Source organism: Nymphalis io, chromosome 19 (genome assembly GCF_905147045.1).
Source record: "Nymphalis io chromosome 19, ilAglIoxx1.1, whole genome shotgun sequence".
Lineage (NCBI taxonomy): Eukaryota > Metazoa > Arthropoda > Insecta > Lepidoptera > Nymphalidae > Nymphalis > Nymphalis io.
Window position 1 is genome coordinate 652328 of NC_065906.1, and position 27204 is coordinate 679531.

A 27204-nucleotide genomic window follows, 5' to 3' on the forward strand; every position below is an offset into this window, starting at 1 on the left:
CAAATAGCAATAGAGCTATATTATACTATATCCATATTAAATATTGTTTTTCAAAAACAAAAAATGTTTACATGTAAATAATGCACAATTTTTTCCATTAATGCGATCACATACACATAACATTCGAATCCTTTAATGCGACCTGCGCCGCGCCTCGCGTGTCCGCACTGCTACACGGCCTTACTTACCCAGTAGCGAATGTATCTCTCCACGAGCGGTTGTTTTTATGTGCGCGCGTGAATTTTTATAGTATGGCCGCCGGGTTTGTCGGCTCTACAAAGAATTTTCCGTTTTCTTTTGATGTAGATGTTGAAGAGGAAGAAAATGAGGGAAGCACACCACATCTCAGCAAAAGAATAGGTTAGTAAACACGATTATATTCACAGATATGTCTCGATTCTAACTACTGTCATGTTGATTAAACGTAGTTTGTTCAATTTATATGTACGTGTTAAGCTCTTTATTATTGTGTATAAAATAGTTTTATCTGCTTAACAACCATTTGTAAAGACATTTAGTAACAGTTAAAATAATTAGTTTCTGCTCTTTATAATAAAACATTATTTATAGTACTGTTTGATGAGTATAAATAATGTTTTATTTATTTTATTTTACAACATAAGTACGGTACATATTGTATTTGCAAGCTTTATTTTGATTGTAATAATGCAAAAAAATCTAATGATGAAGTTATCACGTTCTCCGAGTCTTTTTTGTAAACAGTGTTATAAAATCAATACGGCTACAACAGCTGACCAAAGAGGTGACTAACCTAACGGTTACGACTCACACCATTAGAGCGTCTGGCTAAAATCAATAAAATAAAAAAATAAAAAAGTTTTTTTTTAACAATAGGTTAGTAACGGCAAGAAATGACTATTAAAACAGCTGATAAAATCATATATGTACATTGTACCCTATTAAATAATATTTTAAAATATCATGTTATTATATTATTGTTTTTGAAGAGTATGTCAGAAAGCAAAATATTTACAATAGGTCTATTCAGTTACATTTAGGATCGATCTTCATATCTCAACCGAAGGCCTAACTCTGCCTGTGGCAAACACCTTTTTTATCTATAGGATCTTCTAAATGCGCTGCTTAATTAGAACAAAACCGTTTCGAGAAACATAATTTTTTGTTTTCAATTTACGTGGTAAAATTCAATAAAGTATTAATAAAAATTTTATATAATAATAAGGGTTTGATAAACAAAATGGTTTTAAAATAGGTTAATATGTTCAGTAATATATATACGGAACCACATTTTTAAAACATGGATCAGCTGTTCGAGCTGTAATTGATCAAAAATTCAAAATCAGCTTACAAGGGCCAAAGCTATCGAGAAACGTATACAAAATAACCGTAACCGTAACCGTAACAGCCTGTGAATGTCCCACTGCTGGGCTAAAGGCCTCCTCTCCTCTTTTTGAGGAGAAGGTTTTTGAGGAGAACCTTCTCCTCATACAAAATAAGCCGATTAATAACTTCTGTCAGTTTCGTGAGTAAATGTTACTGATAAAATTAAATTTTGTAATACAAACTAATTAAATATTACTGGACACAATTCCTGGTATGGTATCCTGGAATGGTAACATAAAGTCGATAAAAAAAGTTTTTTTTATAGTACGATTAACAATAAGTAAATATATACACTATAAAGTTATAAAATTTAATAAAGAACCTTAACTTTATTTGGTAAAGAAGTACCAAAAATGTATGTAGGTGTAAAGCGATTATATCAAGAAGTGTACCTTTAACGTTGCTTCGCAAAGTTTTCTTATATAAAGGGTCTTTCTTGTTTTTCTTTGTCATGATTGTTCACAAACAAAAAATATGTCACAGCAACATTGTTTTAAAAATCGTTATCGTATATTTGACTTCAACTTTCAAATTAATTTCATATTTAAGCTATGTAATTACTATAAAATAATGATTAGGGTTTAAATAACTGTTTACGGCATTATATTTGAGTGTGAGTTCATCATGGCAACAATGCTACACAGACGTCATCCAATATTATCAGTGTATTTTCGGTCTTATAATTTTCCTTCTTAAAATTCCAAATTCAAAAATAAGGCTCGTAAACGACTTCAACGCAGACAATAATGACGAATGAAAAACGTTTTTAAAAGTGGATTCAGTTCATAACACCTGAGCTAGCAGCAGCTGAAAATAAACAGCCTTATATAATAATGTTTGTAATTTTATAATTAATATCTATATATTTTTGTTTTAAAAATAAATATTTAATGCGATAATACCTTGCAGTTCAAACTTATCTTACTTACTTTATCAATAAACTTGCGGGAAACCGTTATAACATTTTTGTTAGTATGAATATTATTTTGTTCCAAGCTATTACAAATGTAATAATGTTGGTGATAAAGGATGTATAATATACTAAAAATCAACAGCAACATCAAGAATTTTATTACAACGATTGAAACTCTAAAACTATGTATATTATAAGTATTTACCATTCCGTATTGTTCGTGATTTTTTTAGGAATGTAAGATATTCTCGGCTATTTTTATACAAAAAGGCAAGCGGTCTAATAATATAGTCAAGTATAATTCGTTATAAATTATTATGATCGCCTTGATGTAGATAAAAGATAACATTATCAATCGACATAGTTACAGAGGTGCTAAAATCATTAAGTCTTGTCATTTCCAAATTTATATATGTTATCATAATACAAAAATTAAAATCTTGGTAGTATTAAAGGAAAAAAAAAATATTCTACTGCTCGTAGTTTGACAATATAAACAGCAAAATGACGTAACCAAAATAGTAGTAATTTTTTTTTATTTGATCTCTATGGGTTGGTTGGATCTTGGAAGAAGTTTAAAAATAAATCGGATGTGTAGTGTCATCGAATTTGACTCACGTATACTGTTTACACCGATATAATATTGGAAAATCATAAACGGTAAATGAGACAAAAGAAGTTCTTCCAAATGTTTATATATCTAAAATTTATTTAAGCACTTCCGCACTATATATGCCAAGGAAAATCAAGACTGCGCGATTCAGGAATGACATTCAGGAGTGACAGATTCAACCAACGCCATCTATCTCTATCGAGTAGTAATTTACGCTATTATACACGTACTAATGAAATATTTATCAATGGCAATGGACTTTTTTGTCACAAGTAAAGAAACAGCCCTCGAATTCGGAGAGAGATTAAGGTTGTTCCACCATTTTTTTTAACGCTAGAAAACGCATTACGCGGGTACGCGTTTCCCTCAGAGGAACAGTGGGGGGGGGGCGGTATGTGGGGCGATTGTTCATGAGTTTTTAAAGACTTGTTGGCTGTTTAGTTATGGGTATACATAGCAAGTTGTGCTTATGCTTCGTTCGTTATCTGATCCGCGTTACCATGTCAACATTGTTGCTTTCTTTAAAGTATTATATTAGATATACGATATAATATAAAAAGGCACAATCGATTGATCGCGGCTAAAATTAGATGTGGCGAATAGAATATATAAAATCTTTAAATATATTTTGCATAAAAGTATCCGTTTTACGGTAAAATAGAACAAGATATATATACCTAGATATTAATCATTCAGTCTATTTTATATAATTTTATATACAATAATAACTACTATATAAAACAATCCTAGAAATCAACAAATTTAATGTATATGAGCTTTGTGCAAGCTCGTCTGGGTAGGTACCACCCACTCATCAGATATTCTACCGCAAAACAGCAGAACTTGTTATTGTTGTGTTCCGGTTTGAAGGGTGAGTGAGCCAGTGTAATTACAGGCACAAGGGACATAAAATCTTAGTTCCCAAGGTTGGTGGCGCATTGGCTGTATAAGCGATGGTTAACATTTCTTACAATGCCAATGTCTAAGGGCGTTTGGTGACAACTTCCCATCAGGTGGCCCATATGCTCGTCCGCCTTCCTATTCTATAAAAATTATTATTAAAAAATCTATTAAGCGATAAAAATTATTGCTTAAAAAACAATCGATAACCTAATCTATAATTATTTTAAATACAAAATGATGTCTGATCAATCTTGGATATTTTCTACATTCATATCTGTAAGCCGGAAATTAAACGAGCTATGTTGCTGCTGAAAATAGAAATATTGCATAAATTGAGAATTTATGTTTATATTTTGTTATAAATAAATATTCGCGCTTATCATTCACAAAATGCGGACCACCTGTCAAGGTTGATTGATCGGTAATGCCGTCATGATGACTCTTGATTGTGTTGAACACAAAGCGTGTCGTATTTGTGTCGTTGCCAGCTAGCGCTTCGCTCAGTGTTCCGCAAAACATTCGCGCAACAACGGTCTCTACAAAAGATTAAAATCGGTAAAAATAAGAAATGTACCTTCATTTTAATATCACTGAAATAGTTTTCGCTGTGGTTTAACGATTTTAGCGTTGATTTTAGAAGTGCCAGTGCCAGTTCCCGCGTCACGTTCTGGAATATCTGCATATATATTTCCAGTTGTTAACGATTTGTCATCTGATTTATATTACGACTGAAAATAAGTTAGTGCCTATTTGCGGTTGCAGTGAGCTGTTACATCATCGAATTATAGGAATCTCATCTAGCACACTACGGAGTCTATAACGGCGATATACAAACAGTACACGTCTGTATTCATTAAAAAAAATATATCAATCTAATCTAATAAGATTAATGCAGTTTTAGAACATAAATATATAAATTTTTAACAATACAATTATTGTGCAATTCATATATCTGAATCAGCATTTAACGATAATATAACGCTGCATATTATTTATAAACAGTTAGTTATGGATGAAATGATTAGTTCTGTGTTTGCGTAAACCGTAAACTTTGGTATGGTATACCTGAGATTGTCGCTATATGTTTCTGTTAACACATTAAATATACAAAACATTGTTTTAACAATATAATTTATAGGTCTTTGACTCTGCTATCGATGGCGCAAATGCGTGGGCGTCTGGCATCAGAAGATATTGAAAATAGCTTTATGTACTCTTCGTTTATCTCCATACACTTATTTACAAATAAAATGCTATAGATAAAATCATGATATCGAAAACAAGTATACAATTTGAATACATGTATCGATTTTTAAATTTTTTTTTTTTTACTTGCGTCTTGTATTATAATGTCTTAGACAACATTTCATGTGTCAAAATATATACATGTCAAAGAACCGTTGTATGTTAAGGATATTATATTAAAATATCATAGGAATAAAATGTCAGCGTCTATTTTTATAAAAAAAAAGCTGAAATGTTGTACTCACTCGTTGATGCTCTCAATCTCTATGTATGTACAATACGTATGTATAATTTGTTTATTTGTTTATTTGTAAGTAAGTGAAACAAACAGCATATTTTATATTACATAAAACTTATAAACCTTAAATAACACACATGCCAATACAGTTTCCACAAATAATTAATCTGGAAGTGAACATATATATAAAAGAGATAAAACAGTAAAATTAAATGTATGGTAATTAAAAAAAAAAAAAACTAACAAGTGTAAAAATGTATATAAACCAAACTTATATCATGTGAAATATGAAAAAGGAAATAATACATACAAGACGTCATATATTAATTTATTATTAATCCGTAATAATTTAATTTATTCTAAAATAAAAGCATCAATTATTTTTAAAATTTATTTCTTAAAATCTATCTATTCCTGTATAAGAATAGCCAAAGGTCCTGTTTATTACTCACTATGTCGTTCGACACAATCAATTTTTGTTATACTTTTTTCTCTTTCGGCACATCCTGAAGTTTTGGTACATGTTTGCTATTAGCTATAGACTAAGCTGGACTTAACTTGTAAAGCTGTAAAACCCCAGATACTGAGCTCATTGCTCCTGGTCGGGGTTGGTCAAAGAATTGCAGCATTTCTGTCAGCGCTAGAACTCTTTTCCGGAGGTGTTGGGCTTGCCATCCCATCGGATCCCAAATTTAGGGAAAAGAGATTGCACCTCTGTGTCCTAGTTGCACACTTGAACAACACACATTTCTTCCTTTGGAATGGTTGTCGTAGTCGAAATTGTTCAGGAGGACCTCACCAATATAATTTGTTTTGGTTTTTGACAGTTAATAGCCACTTATAATATCCATATATATTGCAATTAATATCCTAAATCATATTTTTTCACGTAAGTGTTTGATTTAGACAAACAAAATTAACTAAGCCTGGACTACAGCTTAAACGACATGTTAGTAACATCCAATGTGTCAGCTAAATAGTTAGCGCCAGCTGTTGTCAGAATAAAAGCATTACAAATGACTAACATATTAATCGTGAAATGTCTCGTCGATTATCTTATACGCCTGGGATAAATGTCACGTTGAAGGGAAGGAATGCTACACCGAATCAACTTGGCTCAATACTGTAATGATTCATAGCGCATGTGGAATCTATGACAGCTACCAACTAACAATCGCGTGACAATTTGAAGAGATATTGGTTCGCTAATTGGCTTTTTGTTGGCTTCGTGATGTTCTAGTTATTTGGTTACATATTAAAACAGTTGATATCTCTTAACTATAACGATGGCAACATTGTTTCACTCTAATAATCTCATAAACGTTTCGAATGCTTCGACAACACCGTGAACATCGCTTCCATAATGCTTTGCATGACGGTTGAATGTTAGTTATTTGAAAGTAAAATTAAACCAAAAGTTCGTTTACCTTCATGTCGTATAGTGTATTTTAAGTAGCATATTTAAAGTTGATTCAATATTTGAAGATTTTTTGAAGATTAATGCGTGTGAGTCGATGTCGGGTGCGAATCGTGATATAAATAAACGAAGGTCGTCCATTTTGAGAGCAATAACACTTCTGTTTACTCAACGTTGCAACCACGTGGTGAAGTTGCAGAAATTCGTTTGTATTTTGGAAATGTATAGAATACTGAAAGTTCTGGTGTGTGTATGTCACTTGTTGATTATAAATCTTATTTTCGACGTCACGATTTTATTTACAACCAGTAGTGCATCGCCCTGCAGATTTTTTCATTATACTGATTAAATATTTACCTAAATTTTAAGTATCTTGCGAAAGGCTCAACTAATTTGTGTGAAATAAAAACTAAACGGTGGCTTTGGACACTATATTATTATATATAGGTAATACATTTGTAATTTTTATCCTTTTTGAATATTACCGCGGACAAACAGAGACGGATAAAAATAAAAATGATGTTTAGTTTTTTTTGGGGACTTGCCAAAGAAGACAAGCCAGAACTATTGGCATATATACATACATACAGGTATATACATAATTCTAAAAAAGCAGTCAATTTGAAATATGATTATTTTGATGTATGAAGTTGATATAGTTGATGTATACTGACATAAATATCCTGGGACAGCTATCCGTTTTTTTTTATAAAATGAAACGATTTTATTTATTACAATATATATTTCAATAATTGCAATATCATAGCTCACTGCTCAAAATAAAAAGAATTGACTTCTTGGAAAATTAAAATTAATATTATAGAGTGATATATTAAAAATTAATTTAGTAAATTAATATATTAAAAATAATTTATTAAAAATTAATATATATATATATATATATATATATATATATATATATATATATATATATGATACGCATTTGTCGTATGCATTTCATTCACACGTGTGTATCAACCTTCGAATTAAGAAGAGAGTCCTTTGCATACATTGAGACAAATATAAACTGTTATTCTTCGCTATTATTAAAAAAAAACTGGCTAAGACCTCTTTCTTACTGGCTATTGTTATATTATATATTATTTACTACATTTAGCTTTCATTAATAATGTTAAAATCGTTCTAACCAAGTTTTATAAAAAATACGTGTCCAATAAATGATAAAGACTAGTTAACTTCATATGTGATGTGATTTAATAAAACCGTCTCAAGTACCGAGTATGTCGTCAAGAGGGCTCCACGACGGGTCGCGGTCACCGCTCATCATAACAGACTCCTTTTTCGATGATGGTGGTAAGTTACAGCAATATTTTTTGTTTCTGGTAACCTTCGATCACTAATAAGTTCTTATTAGTGACCGAAACTGGTAACACTTATGTGCTAACATAATTATATCTGTTATATATTTAACTTTACTCGTTTTTCACATTTAAATGTTATTTTATCAAACATATTTTGGAATAAGAGCCAATATGGCCCACTGTTCAAACTACGTGATTCTTTTATTCATTTATTTGTAAAAGCACACTTACAACATACATAAAGAATTAACAAATGAATTTATATAACAATAACAATATATCTTATATGCATCTCAATTACAAGTGTACATAGCCAGACCAGATTCATAAATTGAAAGAAACAAAAAATCATAAGTAAATTCTTTTAATTGTTAAAATCTGATGATGATTGAATAACAGATGATAAATACATGCAAGCAACATGTGTCAAATGAAATATCCCATGTTATTAAGTAATCAAATAATAATAAAACATTGCATATATTTTTCAACTGTACAGATAAACACGGGTAACTTTAACACGCGGGCGGAAACTGTTTCTTATAAAGAAAATTACATGATATAGTTTGGTAAAGGAACAAAAGCAATCTTGTCCAATTATGTTTAAATTTACCCATAATGGCCCTAAATAATTAATAATAATTAATAATAACTAAATAACTAATAAAATTTACTGGTGGTAGGGCTTTGTGCAAGCCCGTCTGGGTAGGTACCACCCACTCATCAGATATTCTACCGCAAAACAGCGATACTTGATATTGTTGTGTTCCGGTTTGAAGGCTGAGTGAGCCAGTGTAATTACAGGCACAAGGGACATAAAATCTTAGTTCCCAAGGTTGGCGGCGCATTGGCTATAAGCGATGGTTGACATTTCTTACAATGCCAATGTCTAAGGGCGTTTGGTGACCACTTACCATCAGGTGGCCCATATGCTCGTCCACCTTCCTATTCTATAAAAAAAAATAAAAATAAATACAAATAAAATTAAAATTAAAAATAGTTACTGTACAAATCGTGACCGCGTGGGATGGTGCCAAGAACGCTAGCAGCATTTCCCTTTGAATCGCAATTTTGATTCTCTGGGCGAAAAATGAACCTCCTGTCACCAGTAGAGACAATAAGACGGGGTGGAATATTTTTGATGAAACTTTTTGCACTATTACTCCAATGTCCAAGCTTTTCAATAATTCATATTGCTAAAAACCAATTACAATAGTCCTTTCTTCAAAAAGTAAGGATTTTCATACAAACTACCAGCCTCTTCCAACCTTATTGTTTAAATTTTCAAAAATTTTTCCTTAGTGCCAACCGTGTAAAAGGAAACCCGCATGCAAATTTCACGTATTTTCGTATGCCCCAGTAGTTTGGGCTGTGCGTTAATATCAGTTAGTCATTCTTTTATATATAAAAAAAATATTAATTCGACATTAAAGCATCGAGTAGCGCCATCTGAAAGATTTTAATAATTTTCCTTTTAATTGGTTTCAAAATAATTTATACGTAGTTTGTGCATTCCTCGTCAAATGTTAATATTGTGACGAAATAAACCGTTATCAAGTTATAAAAGTTTTTGTTACTAAACTTTTATTTAATTCATTATTAAACGAATAATTTAGTGTATTCAGTTCGATCGATTGCGTGGAATGAGATTCATGATTCAGATGCAAGATGTGGACCACATCAAATACGATTCCACTGCAATCTTATCGTTTAATAATGCGTTACATTGTAAGTCATTTATCTGAATTGATTATAAGAGCGCACACACAATCTATATAATATTATAAACGCGAAAGTAATTTTGTGTGTCGCTTTCACGCTTTCAATTTGCTATGAAACAAACTAGAACCCCACGATACACGCGGGAAAAATCTAGTTCTATATAAATCGGAACTTCCTTATTCCGCAACCTGAAACATTAGAAGCTCATTCCACCACGCTTAGTTTACAATTCTCTTTAATGCCTGAGGTAATATATTAACAAATATTAAGAATATAAATATTATTTTCCGTAGTGCTTACCCGAATTTAAACTCACAGTTTTCGGTTAAGTTAAGACCACTGGGCCACCTGGATAAAGAGGAGCTATAAAATATTTTAATAATATCCTGGTATGAGTTATGAGACCCGATGTGTGGCGGAGAGAAACATAACAGCACCCAGATTTAAACAAAACTTTATAGCCAACACAAACATCCGTTAAAAGCGGATTTTGAATCAATGACCATCGACGCTGTAATCATATTTCTGCGGCAACTGGTTTGCGTGACAATCACATTTTATCAACGGACGATGTTTGTTTGTAAATAACAAAAAAATATGCACAATTTTAAATGTTATTTAGAATAATGATTATAAAAAGTAAAAAATACTCCTTCGAGCCGGATTTGAACCAGCGACCTATGGATATCAGCGATTACGTCTACAGTCCACCGCTCTACCAACTGAGCTATCGAAGGTATATAGAAGATTTACGAAAGTTTCAACTACTTCAAGGTAAGACCGCATATAGGATGATGACGTATTTAGAAAGTAATGTTATGTGTATTAATTATTTCGCACTACCTACCTAAGTTAAGTTACATCATATTTATATTTCGTATTTTGCAAATGAGATATTTAAATGAATTTAATGGGGTAAAAGAAATTCAAGTACTTCTAATTCTCTCGCGATTTTTAGTTATTAAACTTTATGAATTAACTCATAACATATGTTTAATTAAAATTTATAAATTTCCTAAATATAATAAATTTTAAATCAAACTTTTAAACCTTTAAATACCCAATTATTGCACAAAAAAAAAAAGATTAATAATTTCGCTTAGTAAGTGATAGGTCAAGTTGTATCGAGAGGCGACTCGTGTGGTCTGTATGACGACGTGCTAGGCCCTCGGTGGTCGGGTGTCGCTAGACTACGGTACACTCACTCCTCACTCTTCGTTCCTCCAGTCAGTTCGCGAACCTCAGCCGTTGCGCACATAGCGGCCATTACTGCGTTGCAATCCGCAAGCCGCGTGGCATGTAATAATTCGTATTCGATTTTTAAACATTTATTTTTTTAATTTAACTGTGACAATTTTGCATAAGATCCTAACTTTTTTTTAAAGGATTTTATTTATAATGATTTGAAACGCGATTGATACGCAACTAAACAGCTGTTTGAATGCAGAATGAGTGTTCGTGCTAAATAACAAATATTTTAATGTTGCGAGCAAATGTGAAATCGGTAATTGGTCACGTCATTAACAGGACACATTCTTGTAATTTTAATAGTGTTTATAAACACTTACGGCATCTTAATATTGGGTCCTTGGGTGAACACAACATTCTTTCAATTTCACTCTATAAAAATATAACAAGAAATAAATTCTAAAATCTAAATTCGAATTAAGTATAGATAAACAATAATATATTTTTAATTGAACATTTAAATTAAAAATAAATACATGATTTAACTAAGACATACTGTTCGTAATTGTTTTTTATTACAATATACTTTAAAAAATATAATGAAATGTTATGAAATATATAATAATATATTACCGGATATATTACGCTGCATAGAATAAAGGAGAACAATATAGTTGCTTATAAGTTTATATTATTGTAGTGCTTACATTCGCGGGTTGACCTCTTATCACTGTTAACCTTGCTTTGGGCCGTGGCCTGGGTGAATGATAAAACATTGCGTCACACCCTCCGGCTAAGAAACCGTCTTAAAATAGACTTGGAGATCTTTGTGAAAACCATGAATGCCCTTTTCTTTCCGATTTAAATCTCTTGACTTTTTTTTTTGAAAAATGTTCATCGCTTCTGTTACCGGTAGTGAAAAATGCTGGAGGGCTTGTTTTGAGTTAAATTTGTGAAAACTGTAAAAATGTATAAGTTATGAGTTAAATAATACTTGGTCGTTAAATAAAAAATCAACTTATTTACAATTTACCTAAGAGTATGATGTAATTATAGCCGGATTGAATTAATCTTTGTGTATGTGTATATGGAATACAAGCTACCCATCCCGGCTTTGAATGTGTTAAATAAGTGTCTATATAAAACGCAATATTGTACATAGCTCTAATGGTTTACATGGCGCAAGCCAGTGCATCTCCCAGTCGGTATGACTTTTTGCGACATCTTCAACATTAATCGCCATATTTCAACCAATTACACAAAAAAATATATATACATCTCAACCTCTCAATGAATAACTCCATTGGTGAAAACCGTAAGACGATCCCGACGGTAGTTTTCGAGTTTATCGCGGTTAGACAGACAGATAGGGCTTCCTGACTATCAACAGCCGAAAGTACTAAGTCTAGGAAGATGTTCGGATAAATAGATTTTCTTTATGCTATAAAGAGCGAAACGATTTTTGTAAATTCCAACTTTAATTCTGAAATGGAAGGGTCAAATTTGCGATAGGCAGCTAGATTATAAAAACGTTAGCTATAAAATAGATAGGGCATTCCATACATCACCAATGCGCCACAAACCTTGGGAGCGAAGACGTGTTTCTTGTGCCTGTAATTACTCTGGTTCACTCACCCTTGAAAACGGAATACAACTACACTCAGTATTGCTGTTTGGCGGTATATTTCAGATGAATGGGCGGTACCTACCCAAACAGGCTCGCACCAAGCCGTACTATCAAATGTAATAATGTCTAATCACTAATTACCTCAATTGGTATGTTCTTAACGTTCTAATAATTCAATTATTTAAGTAAATGGCTTAAATTAAATTAAAAAATCTAGGTTAAAATGTCGTTACACACAATCTTGTTACTTCATAACGGACCTTATGACGATTCTTTTTATAAATTTGAATAGTCAAATGAACTTCGCTTCGCTTAGCGCAAATTAAAATGTAGTTATTTATTTTATTACGCTTAAAATTAAATATGTACTATTAAAAGTCCCATTTATTTTATATTTGCCGATTAATAAATTTAAATGTTAAAAATATATATGTATAAAACATCGCACAATACAAAATTAAGTACATATGTAGATTATAAAAAGACTTCAATTGACTCATTAGTGTGTGTTAAATGATACAGATTAAAGGTAGAAATTTAATTGTATATAATTAAGATAAGCAATACGTTGAACTTGAGGAACAAAAGAGCAATTTTAGTAACAAATTGTCATTTTGTTTGATGATTCGATAATGCTCGTTACAATAATCTTAATTTAATATAAGTAAAGTAAAGTAACAGCCTGTAAATGTCCCACTGCTGGGCTAAGGCCTCCTCTCCCTATTTGAGGAGAAGGTTTGGAGCTTATTTATATTTATATTTATATATGGAGATTATTTATTTATTATAAGGTTTTAATATAAAAAGTACTTTACAAAACTTTACCCTCCAGGCCCGGATTTTGAGATGCAAGGCATATGTACGTTGACATTTTAGATTAGACGGTTAGAGAGAAATTGTATTATTTTGGCTGGCCCCTCGGCTGACTGGGGTCATGGTAGTCCTAGGCATAAATCCGGGGCTGCATGGCTGCGTGGAATGGCGGCAACTGGCAAGAATGCCGTCAGCGCTTTTTGATTCACAATACCAATTTTTTGGGTGTAAGATAATTTCGTAACAAGTGGGTAATGAGACACCATTGAATGTTTAAAAAACATATTTCGTACAGTTATTTATGCCCAAGTCTTTACACTGATAATTGCTAAAATAATGATATACCTATTATTAAGCTAAAAATAAAATTTCTGATACATAATATCAAAATCTATTATTCAATATTTAGACTCTCTTCTCGTTCACAAGAACGACATTCCGCGAGTTTGTTCGCATATTTGTTTTTTATTAAATAATAAACGTTTGACACGTGTGTACTTGTATTATGTAGATAATGTTTTGAATAAATTAGTTTAAGGAATAATCTTTATGGTATGTAGATATATATATTATTAGCGATTGATATCAATGTATTTAATTGAATAATCTAAAATTGTCAGTTTGTACGTTTAACGTATGTATGGAAACGGAGTTAATAACTCAATTGGAACAAATACTATTAAAGTGGATAAAATGTTCATACGCAGAAGCTGGCGGCGCGCCGGGCTGCGCCCAGTCATTCCGGAGTGATTTAGGACACGACATAGACTTTGCTAAGAATTGTAACCACATAAGAACTAAGCTATTAAGTTAGGAATGAATGAATTTCCTGCCGGTTATTTTTGATATAATCTATATTCTGAATCGATAGGTTTAGTGTTCATCTTGTAACATTATAAAATTGCTTATTGCTTAAAAGAGATGAAGAGTCCACTTGCGTAAAGATTATTTCGCTTTTGACTTTTGAGAATGTCATTATATATGTCTGTATATGAATAGGCAAAGATAATAAACAAAATCTCTGTTTATTAACCGCTCTTTTTTAGGGTTCCGTACCTCTAAAGGATAAAAGGAACCATTATAAGATCATTTCGTTGTCCTCTGTCTGTCTGTCCGTCAAGACCCTCTTTCTCAGGAACGCGTAGAGGTATAAAATTAATACCAAATGCTGAGGTCTGCGGTCCCTTGGAGTTGTAAAAATCAAACGTCTAAGTCTACGCAATCAAAAGATAAGGCCGTTTATGTCGCATTTCCGATACATTCGCAAAGAGAATCAAACCTATAGGGTATTTTCCCGTTGACTTAGAATCATGTAATTTGGCAAGAAGCAATATCTTGTAGCACAAATATAATAAAAAGAAAACAAAAACCGTAAATCTGTTGTTTAAAAAAATTATTAAAAAAAAAAATTAAGTAAATTAATTTTTACGATCAAACTAAAGGAAAACCTATGAAAAGTCTAAATTTTAAAATAACCTGGAAAATGTTTCAGTATTGTGTGGTGGTACGGAACCCACAGAGCGCGAGTCGAGAGCATTTGCCCGGTTTTTTCTGTTTTTTTTTTAGTGAACAAAAATTTTACTCAAAATTTTCAATACTGATTACGGTATGCCTTTATAAACAACAGAATATTATAATTTTAATGATTTAGGTATATTGAAATGATAAGTATTTCATTGATAATATATATTACGTCACGCTATCGTATATAGACAATAAATATCGGTCATAAAGCTTACTTGAAATATATGTACGTAAAAATTTTCCACAGACAACCGTAACGGTGAAGTTCTCGCCTTATTTGATGTCTATTGCATCGTGTCGTCATACAACCTTGAACTTAAGGACACTAGAAATATAACGATTGTACTTTAATAAAATACTTAGTGAGGCTTTGAGTAACTAGATACTCAATTATTGTTATGTTCCGCTTTGACTGCTCGGTGAGCCAGTGTAATTACAAGCAACTTCGTAGTTCTCAAGGTTAGTGCTGGATTGTCGATATAAGGAATGATTAATAATTCCTACCGAGCCAATGTGATGGCGGTGTTGACCACTTACCGTCATGGTTCATTTGCTAGTCCGGCTATCAATTATTATACAAAAAAATCTTTGAAATATTCAGTTAAAGATGACTATTTGTATATATAAGTAACTGGTAACACTATTATTCCGCCTCAGAACATCGCTCGCTATATATAATTATATTAAACGGTTGTTATGGTATATTGATTTTCCCACGCCGATGCCGTAATCGCGATGTAGTTTTCCGTGTACGAGAAACTGTTGTTTAGTTGCGAACAATTCACCAATACACTCAAACGGTCGACGTTATTGATTCAGTAAATTTATTCAGAATCAATCGCTTTAATGATAACGCTGTGAAGTGTCGACGATACACTGTTACTATGTATAAGTACTAATAATATATATATTATATAATTCACATGCAACTTTGTCATAGTAGAATGCTTCAAATTCATGTTGAGGAATTTATTTTGTTTATTATAGGTGTATATGACAAGGGTTTAAAGAATAGATTATTCATGTAAGTGTAAGTGAGGTTTCGTTGAAGTACAGTTATGTACAGCTTCGATAAGGACCTGTGGCACGTGCACGCGCGTGCGCCGTCCGATGCGCAAGAGGACAAGATGGACGAGAACCGTAAATACTTTTATTTATTATTTTTACATAGAAAATAAGTTTTAAGTTAAATCTCAATCATTTATTTAATGTTACATGTTTCATTTTAAGGAAGGTTTCTTTAATTATTAAATACTAGCTACACGTCCTGGGTTTACACGAGTAGATTAAGGTTCTAAACTAACCGTTTATATAAAGGAACATTAATTTGTATACTCAATTAAATTATTTTGTGGTCTTATAAAGGATATCTATCTATAATCAAGGTAGATAGATTCTTCTAAAGTAAGGAAATATTGCCGTTGATAGGATAGTAATTTATTTATAACATAAATTTGTAAAAATAATGAATTTATATAATATACATAATGTATATAATTGAGAACATTAATTATTTGGCAGCCACTGAGTTAAAAGTAACAGCTGTGAATGAGAGGAAGGAGCGCCCTTAGCCCAGCAATGGGACATTTACACTGTTACGACTTTTAAGTTTTTATTTGAAGCGTATCTGCATTCAAAGGTTATTGTTTTTGGAGAAATGCTTAAATTAAAGAAAATGCTTACATAACCCTACCAGAGTTACGTGCAAGCCGGTCTGCTAAACTCTGCTAAACAGCAATACTTTGTATTGTTGTGTTCCGATTTGAGAGGTGAGTGAACCAATGTGACTACAGACACAAGGGACATAGCATGTTAGTTCCCAAAGGCATTGGCGATGTAAGGATCGGTTATTTCGGTAAATATATAGAAAAAAATAATTAAATAATTATATTCTATGAATTATGATTCATAATACCCAATAGGCGCCACGCTCGCACTTACAATTCACATTAACAACAAGGCAACTGGCAACGAACCAAATGTGTACTCCGTAGCGACGCATTGCGTTTTGCGAATCCATATAAAAGTTAATCGTATACTTCGAACGCTAGGTATGTAATATAAGCTTGCTGTGTCTGTTACTTAACTAAGTATACAGTAAAATAGAATATATAAGAAGCTCCTAATCTAAGTTTAGGAAAATAAAGCAAATTATAGAAACTAAAGCAGCCCAGGTGTAATATCTAGTTTGCTAATCTATGTGATTTTTACTTTCACTCATCATGTATGACATACGTAAGTTACATAATTATAATTTATAGTATGTCTATAATATACATAGATTACTTGGCTTTTACTTCCGAACCGATGGTAGATTTTTGACAATCAATCAGCGAGTGTAACCCTTCTATATTGAATAAAGATTTTCGTCTTTGAATTTATCCTGTAACACGATAATTCAAAAGTGACTAAGGTATAACACTCAACTTGAAAAATAATATTCTTAGTGCCAATTCGTAACCGTTGCCTTTTAACTGTTTTCCTATTCTATTAACACAACGATCAAGTTGCGGTTCCATATGGGCCACCTGATGGTAAGTGGTCACCAACGCCCATAGACATTGGCATTGTACGAAATTTTAACCATCGCTTACATCGCCATTGCGCCACCAACCTTGAGAACTAAATTGTTATGTCCCTTGTGCCCATAATTACACTGGCTCACTCACCCTTCAAACCGGAACACAACAATATTAAGTACTGCTGTTTTGCGATAGAATATCTGATGAATGGGTGGTACCTACCCAGACAAGCTTGCACAAAGCCGGAATAGACGTTAACGATCGGGAACGTATCGTAAACGTTATAAATTAATATAATTGGCTCTCTGATATTCATTGCTTGGAATTGATAAATTTGGAAACAAATAATTCTCCATCTCTATCAGCTAACAATAAATGTTTTTTTGCTGCTGAGCATGAGACTACTTAATATTAACACAAACTAAACACATGACGATTTAGTGGTGCTTGTCCGTGTTCGAACCCGCAATGATCGGCTAAGATTCAGGTAATATACCACCGAACCATCGCGTAATATACTTTCACTCTATTAAATTTGTAGGTCACCAATATTGTACATTAACTCTGACATTAATATTTAGTAAACGTTTTTTTAACAAGCTTATATTAAATTTAACCTCTTTGTACGAGTACGTGTGGCCAGTTCTACTCTCAGTAACGGCCTGTGCATATCCCACTGCTGGACTAAGGCCTTCTCTCCCCTTTTGAGGAGCTTATGGTGCTTGCCCGGGTTTGAACCCACGATCATCGGTTAAGATTCACTCGTTCTTACCACTGGCCCATTTCTACTCAAGCGATTGTAAATATTTTTTGACGCTGATGAAAATACAGTCTACTACATTTAATTTCCTTGCTGTACTCATATGCTGAGTTACATTTATATAAAGTTTTTAGTGAATGTAAGTGGTATTAATTAATATTCAAATATAAAATCCTAATAAATGTCCATTGGAAAATCGCTTATTATGCAATACAATTTTTTTTGTATATATATAACGTATAATTTCGACGTATGTAGGTGTGTATAATATTGTTAATATATGTTTATTCACCTATGTATGTGTATGTATTTTCATTTCATGTATCTTTAAGTATATTATATTTTTCTACTCATAGAAGAGAGCATAGCGTATATAACTTGCCCTCACAAGCAGGCGAAACTAATATTAATGTAAATTATAGAGATAAGTTTGTTTGAAGATTAAGAACTATAAATGAATATTGAATTTTTATAGTTTTAAGACGGTTATTATATACTAAGATATGTTGCATATTTTTTTAGACATAACTTAATGTGCTGATGTGGCCAGGGTTATGCGCCTTCGCAGTGAACACTGCCAAAACTATAAGTCACTGGTTATCCGTGTCGACTACGCACGGGTGGCCCCTCGTGCTACTTTTCAAACAAATGATATACACATACATATAAACATTCACCCGTACTGCTTATACATCGTACATACAACACGATGCGACGTACATAGGTAAACATTTACACGTTTGTATATTGTTCCGTTTGCCGGAAATCTTTTACGAACTCAAAGACAAAATATTCGATTAGGCTAAAACAAGCACTTTAGAATCATTTTACAATATTAATTTGATATAAAGCTACCACCGCTTTCGAATGTCGGTAGAATTCTACCGAAAAGTACCAGCCACAAACTAGTAAAAAAACAAATAATAATCATAAACTGTATAATCAATAATAATACCCTGGGACATTTTTCACACACGGCTATCTGATCCCAAATTAAGCTTGTACAAAGCTTGTGCTATGGAAACCAGACAACTGATATACTACATATACTACTTTTCTTTTGTAAATACATACTTATATAGATAATTACACTTATCATATATTATATTTATATATCCTGTATGAACATCAACGAATACAAACTTAAAGCTCTTTTATCATTTATATAATCCTGTACAGTATAATAGGTTATAGGTATAATAATGGGATCGCTTTAGTTTGTTTGTAGTTTTTAATGGTAAAATCATTAATCGGTTGAAAGTTAACACCCCCAAATTAATAGGTAAAGCCGTCATTAGTCTTCAGCTCGTGTAACAGTTTTCGTTAAAGATCTCACCCAGGCAGATCTTGTTCCCTAATATCGACTAACATCGCGGCTTTTAATGAAAACATTTAAACTGCGCAAAATCACTCGATTCAAGATTACAAAGCCGGAGGGGAGCGCGCGCTATATGAATAGTCAATTAGTGGTCTATTGTTTGAACGCCCGACCTTGAGTGCTCGCTACGATCGAACAAACAGACAAACAAAGTTATTAAGACTAAGGTTTTGTTAGCAAACTCTAATATTACCATTTTTGTTGACACCATCCATGTAAAGGTTTTCAAAACAAGATTAATTTTAGACTTTATTCAAACAGACTCAAGGGTTATTTACAAACATATTTGAATTGTAATTTAACAAGTATCAATTCTACTAAGAACCGGTGGAAACGTTAGTAGTTTTTTTATGGTATTCATTAGGCAGACTTTCAAATGCCAGCTGATGGTAAGTGGTAACTACCGCCCACACTTTGGCATTTAAAAATAAATGGCGATGTGGGCTATGTTATGGCACATCGCCATTGCTACCTCAGGAACTAAGATTTTATGACCTTTGTGCCTGTAATTACACTGATTCAATCAACCATCAAACCGAAACAGATTGCTGTTTGGCGGTAGAATATATATTGAATACTAGATATATTTGCACAAAGGCATTCCACCAAGTCAATAACATATCTATAATCATTAAAACAAATAATATAAACACTTATTAATGTCGAGTGCATGTTACTTCCGGCAAAGCTGATCCCATCCGTAACCAATCTTATGTCGTCAATGTCATTATATTATAGTGACTAGGGGTTGTATAGTATGTGTACATATATATCTATATATACTAGTATAGTATAAAGCCGAGATGGCCCAGTGGTAAGAACGCGTGAATCTTAACCGATGATCGTTGGTTCAAACCCGGGCAAGCACCACTGACTTTTCATGTGCTTAATTTGTGATTATAATTCATCTCGTGCTTTACGGTGAAGGAAAACATCGTGAGGAAACCTGCATGTGTCTAATTTCACTGAAGTTCTGCCACATGTGTATTCCACCAACCCGCATTGGAGCAGCGTGGTGGAATAAGCTCCAAACCTTCACCTCAAAATGGAGAGGAGGCCTTTAGCCCAGCAGTGGGACATTCACAGGCTGTTACGGTTACGGATATACTAGTGACGAGTCAATGAATCATCCGTTGGTTTGCCTGCATATATACAGATATCGTTATGTCTTTTCTTGATACTAATTACTTACAGTAGTCTCAAATAATTTCAATCAGAAGTGTAATTTCTATAATTTTCGAAAAAATTAAAAAATATTATCGTTATCATTACGATGATACGTAATAATAATAAATATAATGACTACGCGATGCAAAATATTTTAAATCGAATAAAATAACAAAAAGAGACAGATTTAGAGGTCTGGAGGCCTCGCCTAAATTAATTCATTTATAAAAAAAAGTTTACACGATTATGATTGTATCATAATTTTTTCACACATGTTATTATAATCATTTAATGATTATTTTATTTAAGTGTTTCAGTAATAATTTATTGCAGCATAAAAGGATAATAGGTAGGAACTATATCTTCACAATATACTACATTAAATGTGTGTAATCCTCGAAATTGGGATATCTTTTACGTTTCTGAAACGTTGGTTAAAGTCAGATTAACTAATGTGACTAAGCTTAACGCTCATTGGTCACCTATTACGTCATCGGTTGCCATCGACCAATGACGTGATAGCATTTCATAAACTGGAGTTTAGTCATACATTTGGATACTTTATTGTGTATAATTTACTGGTATGTAATATTAGATAAAATATAAAGATAACACTTCGTTATATCTACAATATGCAGATAAGCCGGCGCCACTGCGGTGTAGGAACTATGTTTCTTATTAATATATTTATAGGCCTTGACCTGAAACAGCATCGGATAGGAAGTGTAAATTACTACAAACGTCATATAAGTACGACCCTGGATTTTATTAGTTTATAATCCGGGATCAGATCCTGAGGGTCTGCAATGCTTATGAGCTAGAGGGTGAATGTTTTAATACTTTATATTTTCGTTTATTATATTAACTCAAATATTCGTATGGTAGCCAGAAACTAACCCACCAGTAAAATCACCCCCAAGGTGGCGTCTGGCAGGCGACCCGCTCTAAGCTTACATAATCCTTTTCCTTACGACGTTGTAAACACTGTGCCGACCTCGAGTTAATGGGTTACCTTTTGCAATCGAATGATGACTTTACTTTACGTATTATTAACGTCAAATTTAGCTACATTTATTTTATTACAATAAGAATATTAGCAATATTTGTGTTGTTAAAATATGTTGGTAACAAGTTTCTATGATTATCATGAAATGTCCAGAATAGTTCTGTGATGGTTTGGGTCTTATTGTTGGTGATTTTCTGAAGATTGATTTTGCTAATGCAAATATCTACTACTATAAACGTTATGAATATTAAGTTTGTAGTAGTAGGTATTTCCATTACTTATATATATATATTTTAAATATAAGCATATTTGTGCATGTATAGACTGCATAACATATCTTGGTTTTATAACAGGATTTCAGAAAACACATTGCCTAAGTAGCTATAAAAAATGTGAAGATGCAAACGGTTGTGTGCAAAACATATTTAATTTGTTATACATAATAATAATATAGAGTTCATAGATAATAATAGGAATAAAACTTTCATTCCGAGCCGGTAGTTGTTTTTTATTTGATAATTGATAATTGTAATGCTGCCATTTTGAATAAAATATTTGAAATTTATGAACTAAGAAAAACACTCATTACAAAATGTTATGCCTAATAATATTTGAGATTAAAAGAACCCAATACATCAATTTCTATAAAAGTACTCTTTTATAGACATTGAAAATCGCTGTTCGTATTGTTGGTTTTGACACATAGGAATGAAGGAACTATAAAACCTCGGTGAAGTCGCTATTAACCCGAAAATTTTGCGAAAAAGTTCATGAAATGAATAATAATACTTGAACTGAAAATATTATAACAAACATAATGGTAACAGTTAAATTATGAATATTATCATATTATTTTGTCAATTAAGAAAAACAAAATCGTGTCGCTTAAGAGCTCCACGGCGTGGTCCATGTAAATCGATAAGGTCATATGAAAACAGTCTATGTTGGAGTTGTTCTCTCAAACAGTTCTAAAGAAAAGTCCGCAACGGTACCTTAAATCTATCTACTCAGTACCATGGGCTCGTTAGCTCATTATATATTTTAAAAATGCACTATTAATACTGTAAAATATCGTTAACAACGTACATTTATAAAAAATGAGGGGCGTATAAACAAATCTTTCCGAATCTCATTGATCCTTTGACATATTGCTTGTTAGTATTGAGTAAGACAAAGTTTTTATGCATCATATTTTTCATGACAGACAATGAATATTCAACTTGCTTTTGTTTTTTATATCGAATCGATGATAGTTTTTTTTAGAAATCAAGAAATTGTGATGCATTTAAATTGAAGAAATATTTTGATTTGTTAATTGATTGATTGAATGAATGATTTAATTAATTGAATTTTATAAATCTAAGTGTGTACTAACACTATGAAATAGGTTTAACTTGGTCAGGAGCAAGGTTGTTTCAAATTTGATTAACCTTATAATTATTCCAGGCAGCGAGAGCCCAACGAACACCGTCGGGGCGGAGGCGCCGCGAGAACTCCCCAACGAGTTATCAGCGCCCTATGAAGTCCCACAGTTCCCGATTGAGCAAATTGAAAAGAAGCTCCTCATCCAGCGGCAGCTTAACGTCAAGTAAGTCGTTATAACATTGTCACAAACACATACACACTTTGAATGAAATGATATACTCGCATTACCCTAAGGCTGGGCTAGGGACATCTCACTAATATTTTTATTTTAAATTATACTACAATGTGGTTTTTAATTGTGTATATATAATCTTTGTATAAAATTTTATTTCACATAAGTACATTGAATATAGCTCTTTCATCACTCATAATTAGTGAACCTTATAAACTGCCCTTGTTTCTAAAACTGATGTCATAAACAGGTAGAGCTTTGTGCAAGCTCGTCTGGGTAGGTACCACCCACTCATCAGATATTCTACCGCAAAATAGCAGTACTTGATATTGTTGTGTTCCGGTTTGAGCCAGTGTAATTACAGGCACAAGGGACATAAAATCTTAGGTCCCAAGGTTGGTGGCATTGGCAATGTAAGCGATGGTCAACATTTCTTACAGTGCCAATGTCTAAAGGCGTTGGTGACCACTTACCATCAGGTTACCATATGCTCGTCCGCCTTCCTATTCTATAAAAAAAAATCGAACCTAATAAACAATACGATATAGGTTAAAATATATTTAATTACAAACGATCTTCGTTTAAATTTATTAATCATACAAAACCAAACAATTTGAAAAAAGTATGAAAATATTTATTTGTTTAAAAATTCTTAACAATATGCCACATACATTCATATATTATTTTGTTTAAGTTATTACTATTTACTGAAGCGAACACAATGATTCATTAAAAATTTGAACATAACTCGTAATATTGCTCAGAATATTTTTAAGAGCATATTATTTAATTTTCTTAATTTCTTATATAGTATTTATTCCTCATAACATAAATAATTAAAGGTAATAATTATCTATTGGCTTATAGAGTTACATACATTCATTCATACAGCCATACACGCGCGACGGATAACGTTCGAGCTGGTATTAAGAGGGTAATTGGATCAACCTTGACGCGGCGGTAACCCTTACCACGGGGGATGTACGTGTTCCACCAGATATACGTACTTCAGCATGGGCTGGCTGAACGCGTTGAGTAATTGCCCGTTCGCATTTAAAAAAATAATTAAATTTTGGCCGGAATAAAAGTTACAATTAATGAATGTAATCGATTATAGTGTAATAATAATAAGTGATATTTATTTTTTTGTTTATTGTTATTTTTTTATTGTTTCGCCTTTAGAGTACAGAATATCATATTAATAACGGATGTGAGTGGAACCCGACTTGGCTGAATGCATAAAGCTTTCGTCCTTTTTATTTTGGCGGGAAATTTTGACATTGTTATAAATATTTTTGTTAAAAGATTGTTTACGATTAAGTGATATGGAATTATGTTTGGAAGTAAAATGGAATGTAAGAAATGGGCATCAAGAAGGTAAAATAGTTTCGTTATTGCGACTTGACTTTAAAAATACAGTTTTATTTATGATTTTAATTAAAAATTTAATTAAAACATCTGAAACTTAACAACTTTGTATTATTAATTATTATTATAAGAATACACGTTATTTAATATATTTAATGAGACAAATAAAAAACTTTTTTATTGGTTTGGATTAAATACCTACTCGTAAGTTGTACTCAATAACTTACGAATAATTAAGTAAATTAATGATTACCCGTATCGTATTTGTCTGCATGGAGATAACTACATCAATTAGTTGCTTTATTTTAACGTGTTTAATTAAAATTGTAACAAAATTAACATCAGTACGTAAAGTCGAGATAATTAAATCTTTATTCAATATTCAATTTGTATTGGTTGTCAAATATCTTTTATGCTTCGGAAAGAAATAACTTAGACGAGAAGAACCGGCATAAGATACTCAGGATAGATTTTTTACGTGAAAGATTTTAGTTTTACGATAGTGTTAATAATAATAACATTATTTAAAATGGCCTCGCCACTTGCGTTATATTTTCATTCGGCCAATGTGCCACCTACCTTAGGTCCCAAAGTGTGTGTAGTACACGCTGTATTGTACAGTACAAGTTACACTGGCTCACTTACCCTTCTAACTGGAACACAATCCGAAATATTTCTGCTTAGCTGTTGGATTTGTGATGAGTGGGTGGTACCTACCTAGACGGGCTTCCACAAAGCCCTATCAAATCCTATTCAGCACACAATATTTAATGATAATTTAAAATTTTACACTCAAAAATTTTTTAACTTTTTCTTGGATCTGTTTATAAAATTGTATACATTGTTCCAAAGGCCACATTTTTAATTAAAGCTGCGTAATCGGGTTATAGACGTTAGGACTATATACTTGTTCCTTAAGTTAATTTTTATGATAAATTACATAATAGTGTTTAGGGGGAGAGGGATGGGTATTAGGTAAAAAGGTAGCCTATGTCCGTCCATGGGGTTCAAGCTTGCTTCATACAAAGTTTTATCAAAAACGGTTCAGTGGTTGAGCCTAAGCGTAACAGGCACACAGATTTACTTTCGCATTTGTAATATAGTTATCGTTTGTGATAATACACAAATGTGAATTTGAACATACTTTCAAAACGTCTAATAGATGAGACGGGAGACTCGCTAATATTTGGTAGCATTCTAACGTAAAATGCCATTCAGCGGATTTACTAGGCGAAAGCATGTGGTAGGATTTTGTGACCGTCTGTGAGTATCATCCCTCAGTTATTCTACCGCGAAATAACTTTATAAATCATTGTGCCATCGGTCATCTCTGTGACGTCACACTGCAGTATTATAAAATGTACATTTTCATTATTATTTATAAGAAACTCAGTTGCTTTAGTTATGATTAATGTTTTATTTTACTATACAAATATTTATATAAAAACACAATTCATCGTTACTAAAAATTTAATACATATTAATAACAGGAATTGAAATATTAAATATCTCTTAGTAAAATTCTAGAAGTAGTGACTTGTCTAAAATTATCTGACACTGTCCGTTCTAAAATTACACAAGCATAATATTGATAAGAGATTTGTCAACACTCGGTATTGTTTTGCATGCAATTCAACGCATTGAACGATAATTAATTCGTCTATCATCGCCCACGTAAGCGTCGAGTGGGATATTTAGTAATCCAATACAAATAATAACACACAGTCCGTGATGCATGATACATATCACATTTCCATAATTTATGTGTACAGTATACCACATGGGGATATTTCTAAAATTGACGTATGGTGTAAAGTTTTGTTACACCATACGTTGTTCTGATACTGAATCGACACATTTACTATAGAATATTAATACGTTACTTAGCGAGTGGTTAGTTAAACAATGTTGTGTCTCCTTCTTTCGAATGTCAAATCGATAATGACAGAAAGAGAGAAATCAGTGTTTAACTAAACAGCTAATGTACATTATTTATTATTTATATGTTTATTATTATGTAAACGTTTATTAATTTGAATTATTTATCCCATATATAGCCATTTCCAACAACAGGTGGAGTAAAGGCAAATAAATACCTTCGACATTGAAGACTTCGACCAATGTTATCTAGAATAATCTATGATTTTCATTATAGATTCGCGATAAAATGGCGTTTGGAACCTTTCTGAAGTTGTTATCGGAATTTCGGAAGTAAAATTAAATTGTATATAAGTAGTTATATGGAATAATTTTATATTGTAAATAAAGGTATATCAGAGTATATAAGAACTGTAAGTGATATTTAAGCACAGTTATTATCTTTGTGCCTTGTCTATTACAATACGTTACGCTAGACGTACAAATCAGTACGTACTAATCCATTGTAAGACACAATGTTTTATAATAATAAATATCAAAACATAAAAATTACATAAGTAAGGAGTTGTTATTGTAATGTTAAATAATATCCACAAGCGTACTTGTAACTTTTGTTGATGGAATAAAAATTGAAAAAA

The 27204-nt window shown here is 32.1% G+C and overlaps 1 protein-coding gene and 1 non-coding gene across 7 annotated transcripts in view; one reads left to right on the forward strand and one right to left on the reverse strand.

Moving 5' to 3' along the window:
- Positions 1 to 177: 177 nt before the first annotated feature.
- The window catches only part of LOC126776045 (AMP deaminase 2), a 43623-nt gene continuing 16596 nt past the window's right edge, over positions 178 to 27204 (forward strand). For 2 of the 6 annotated variants that reach the window (XM_050498301.1, XM_050498305.1), the window contains exons 1-2: positions 178 to 360; positions 23170 to 23311. In XM_050498301.1, coding sequence (XP_050354258.1) covers positions 252 to 360; positions 23170 to 23311 — 251 coding nt within the window. In that variant the 5' untranslated portion in view covers positions 178 to 251. Of the gene's footprint in view, positions 361 to 4311; positions 4350 to 7811; positions 8009 to 10968; positions 11038 to 15877; positions 16031 to 23169; positions 23312 to 24568; positions 24698 to 27204 lie in introns of those variants that run through there. The other 4 variants (XM_050498304.1, XM_050498303.1, XM_050498302.1 and 1 more) reach the window with 4 other exon arrangements.
- On the reverse strand, positions 10389 to 10475 carry Trnay-gua (transfer RNA tyrosine (anticodon GUA)). Its single transcript is given in 2 exon segments — positions 10389 to 10424; positions 10439 to 10475. It is a non-coding gene; the product is annotated as a tRNA-Tyr (tRNA).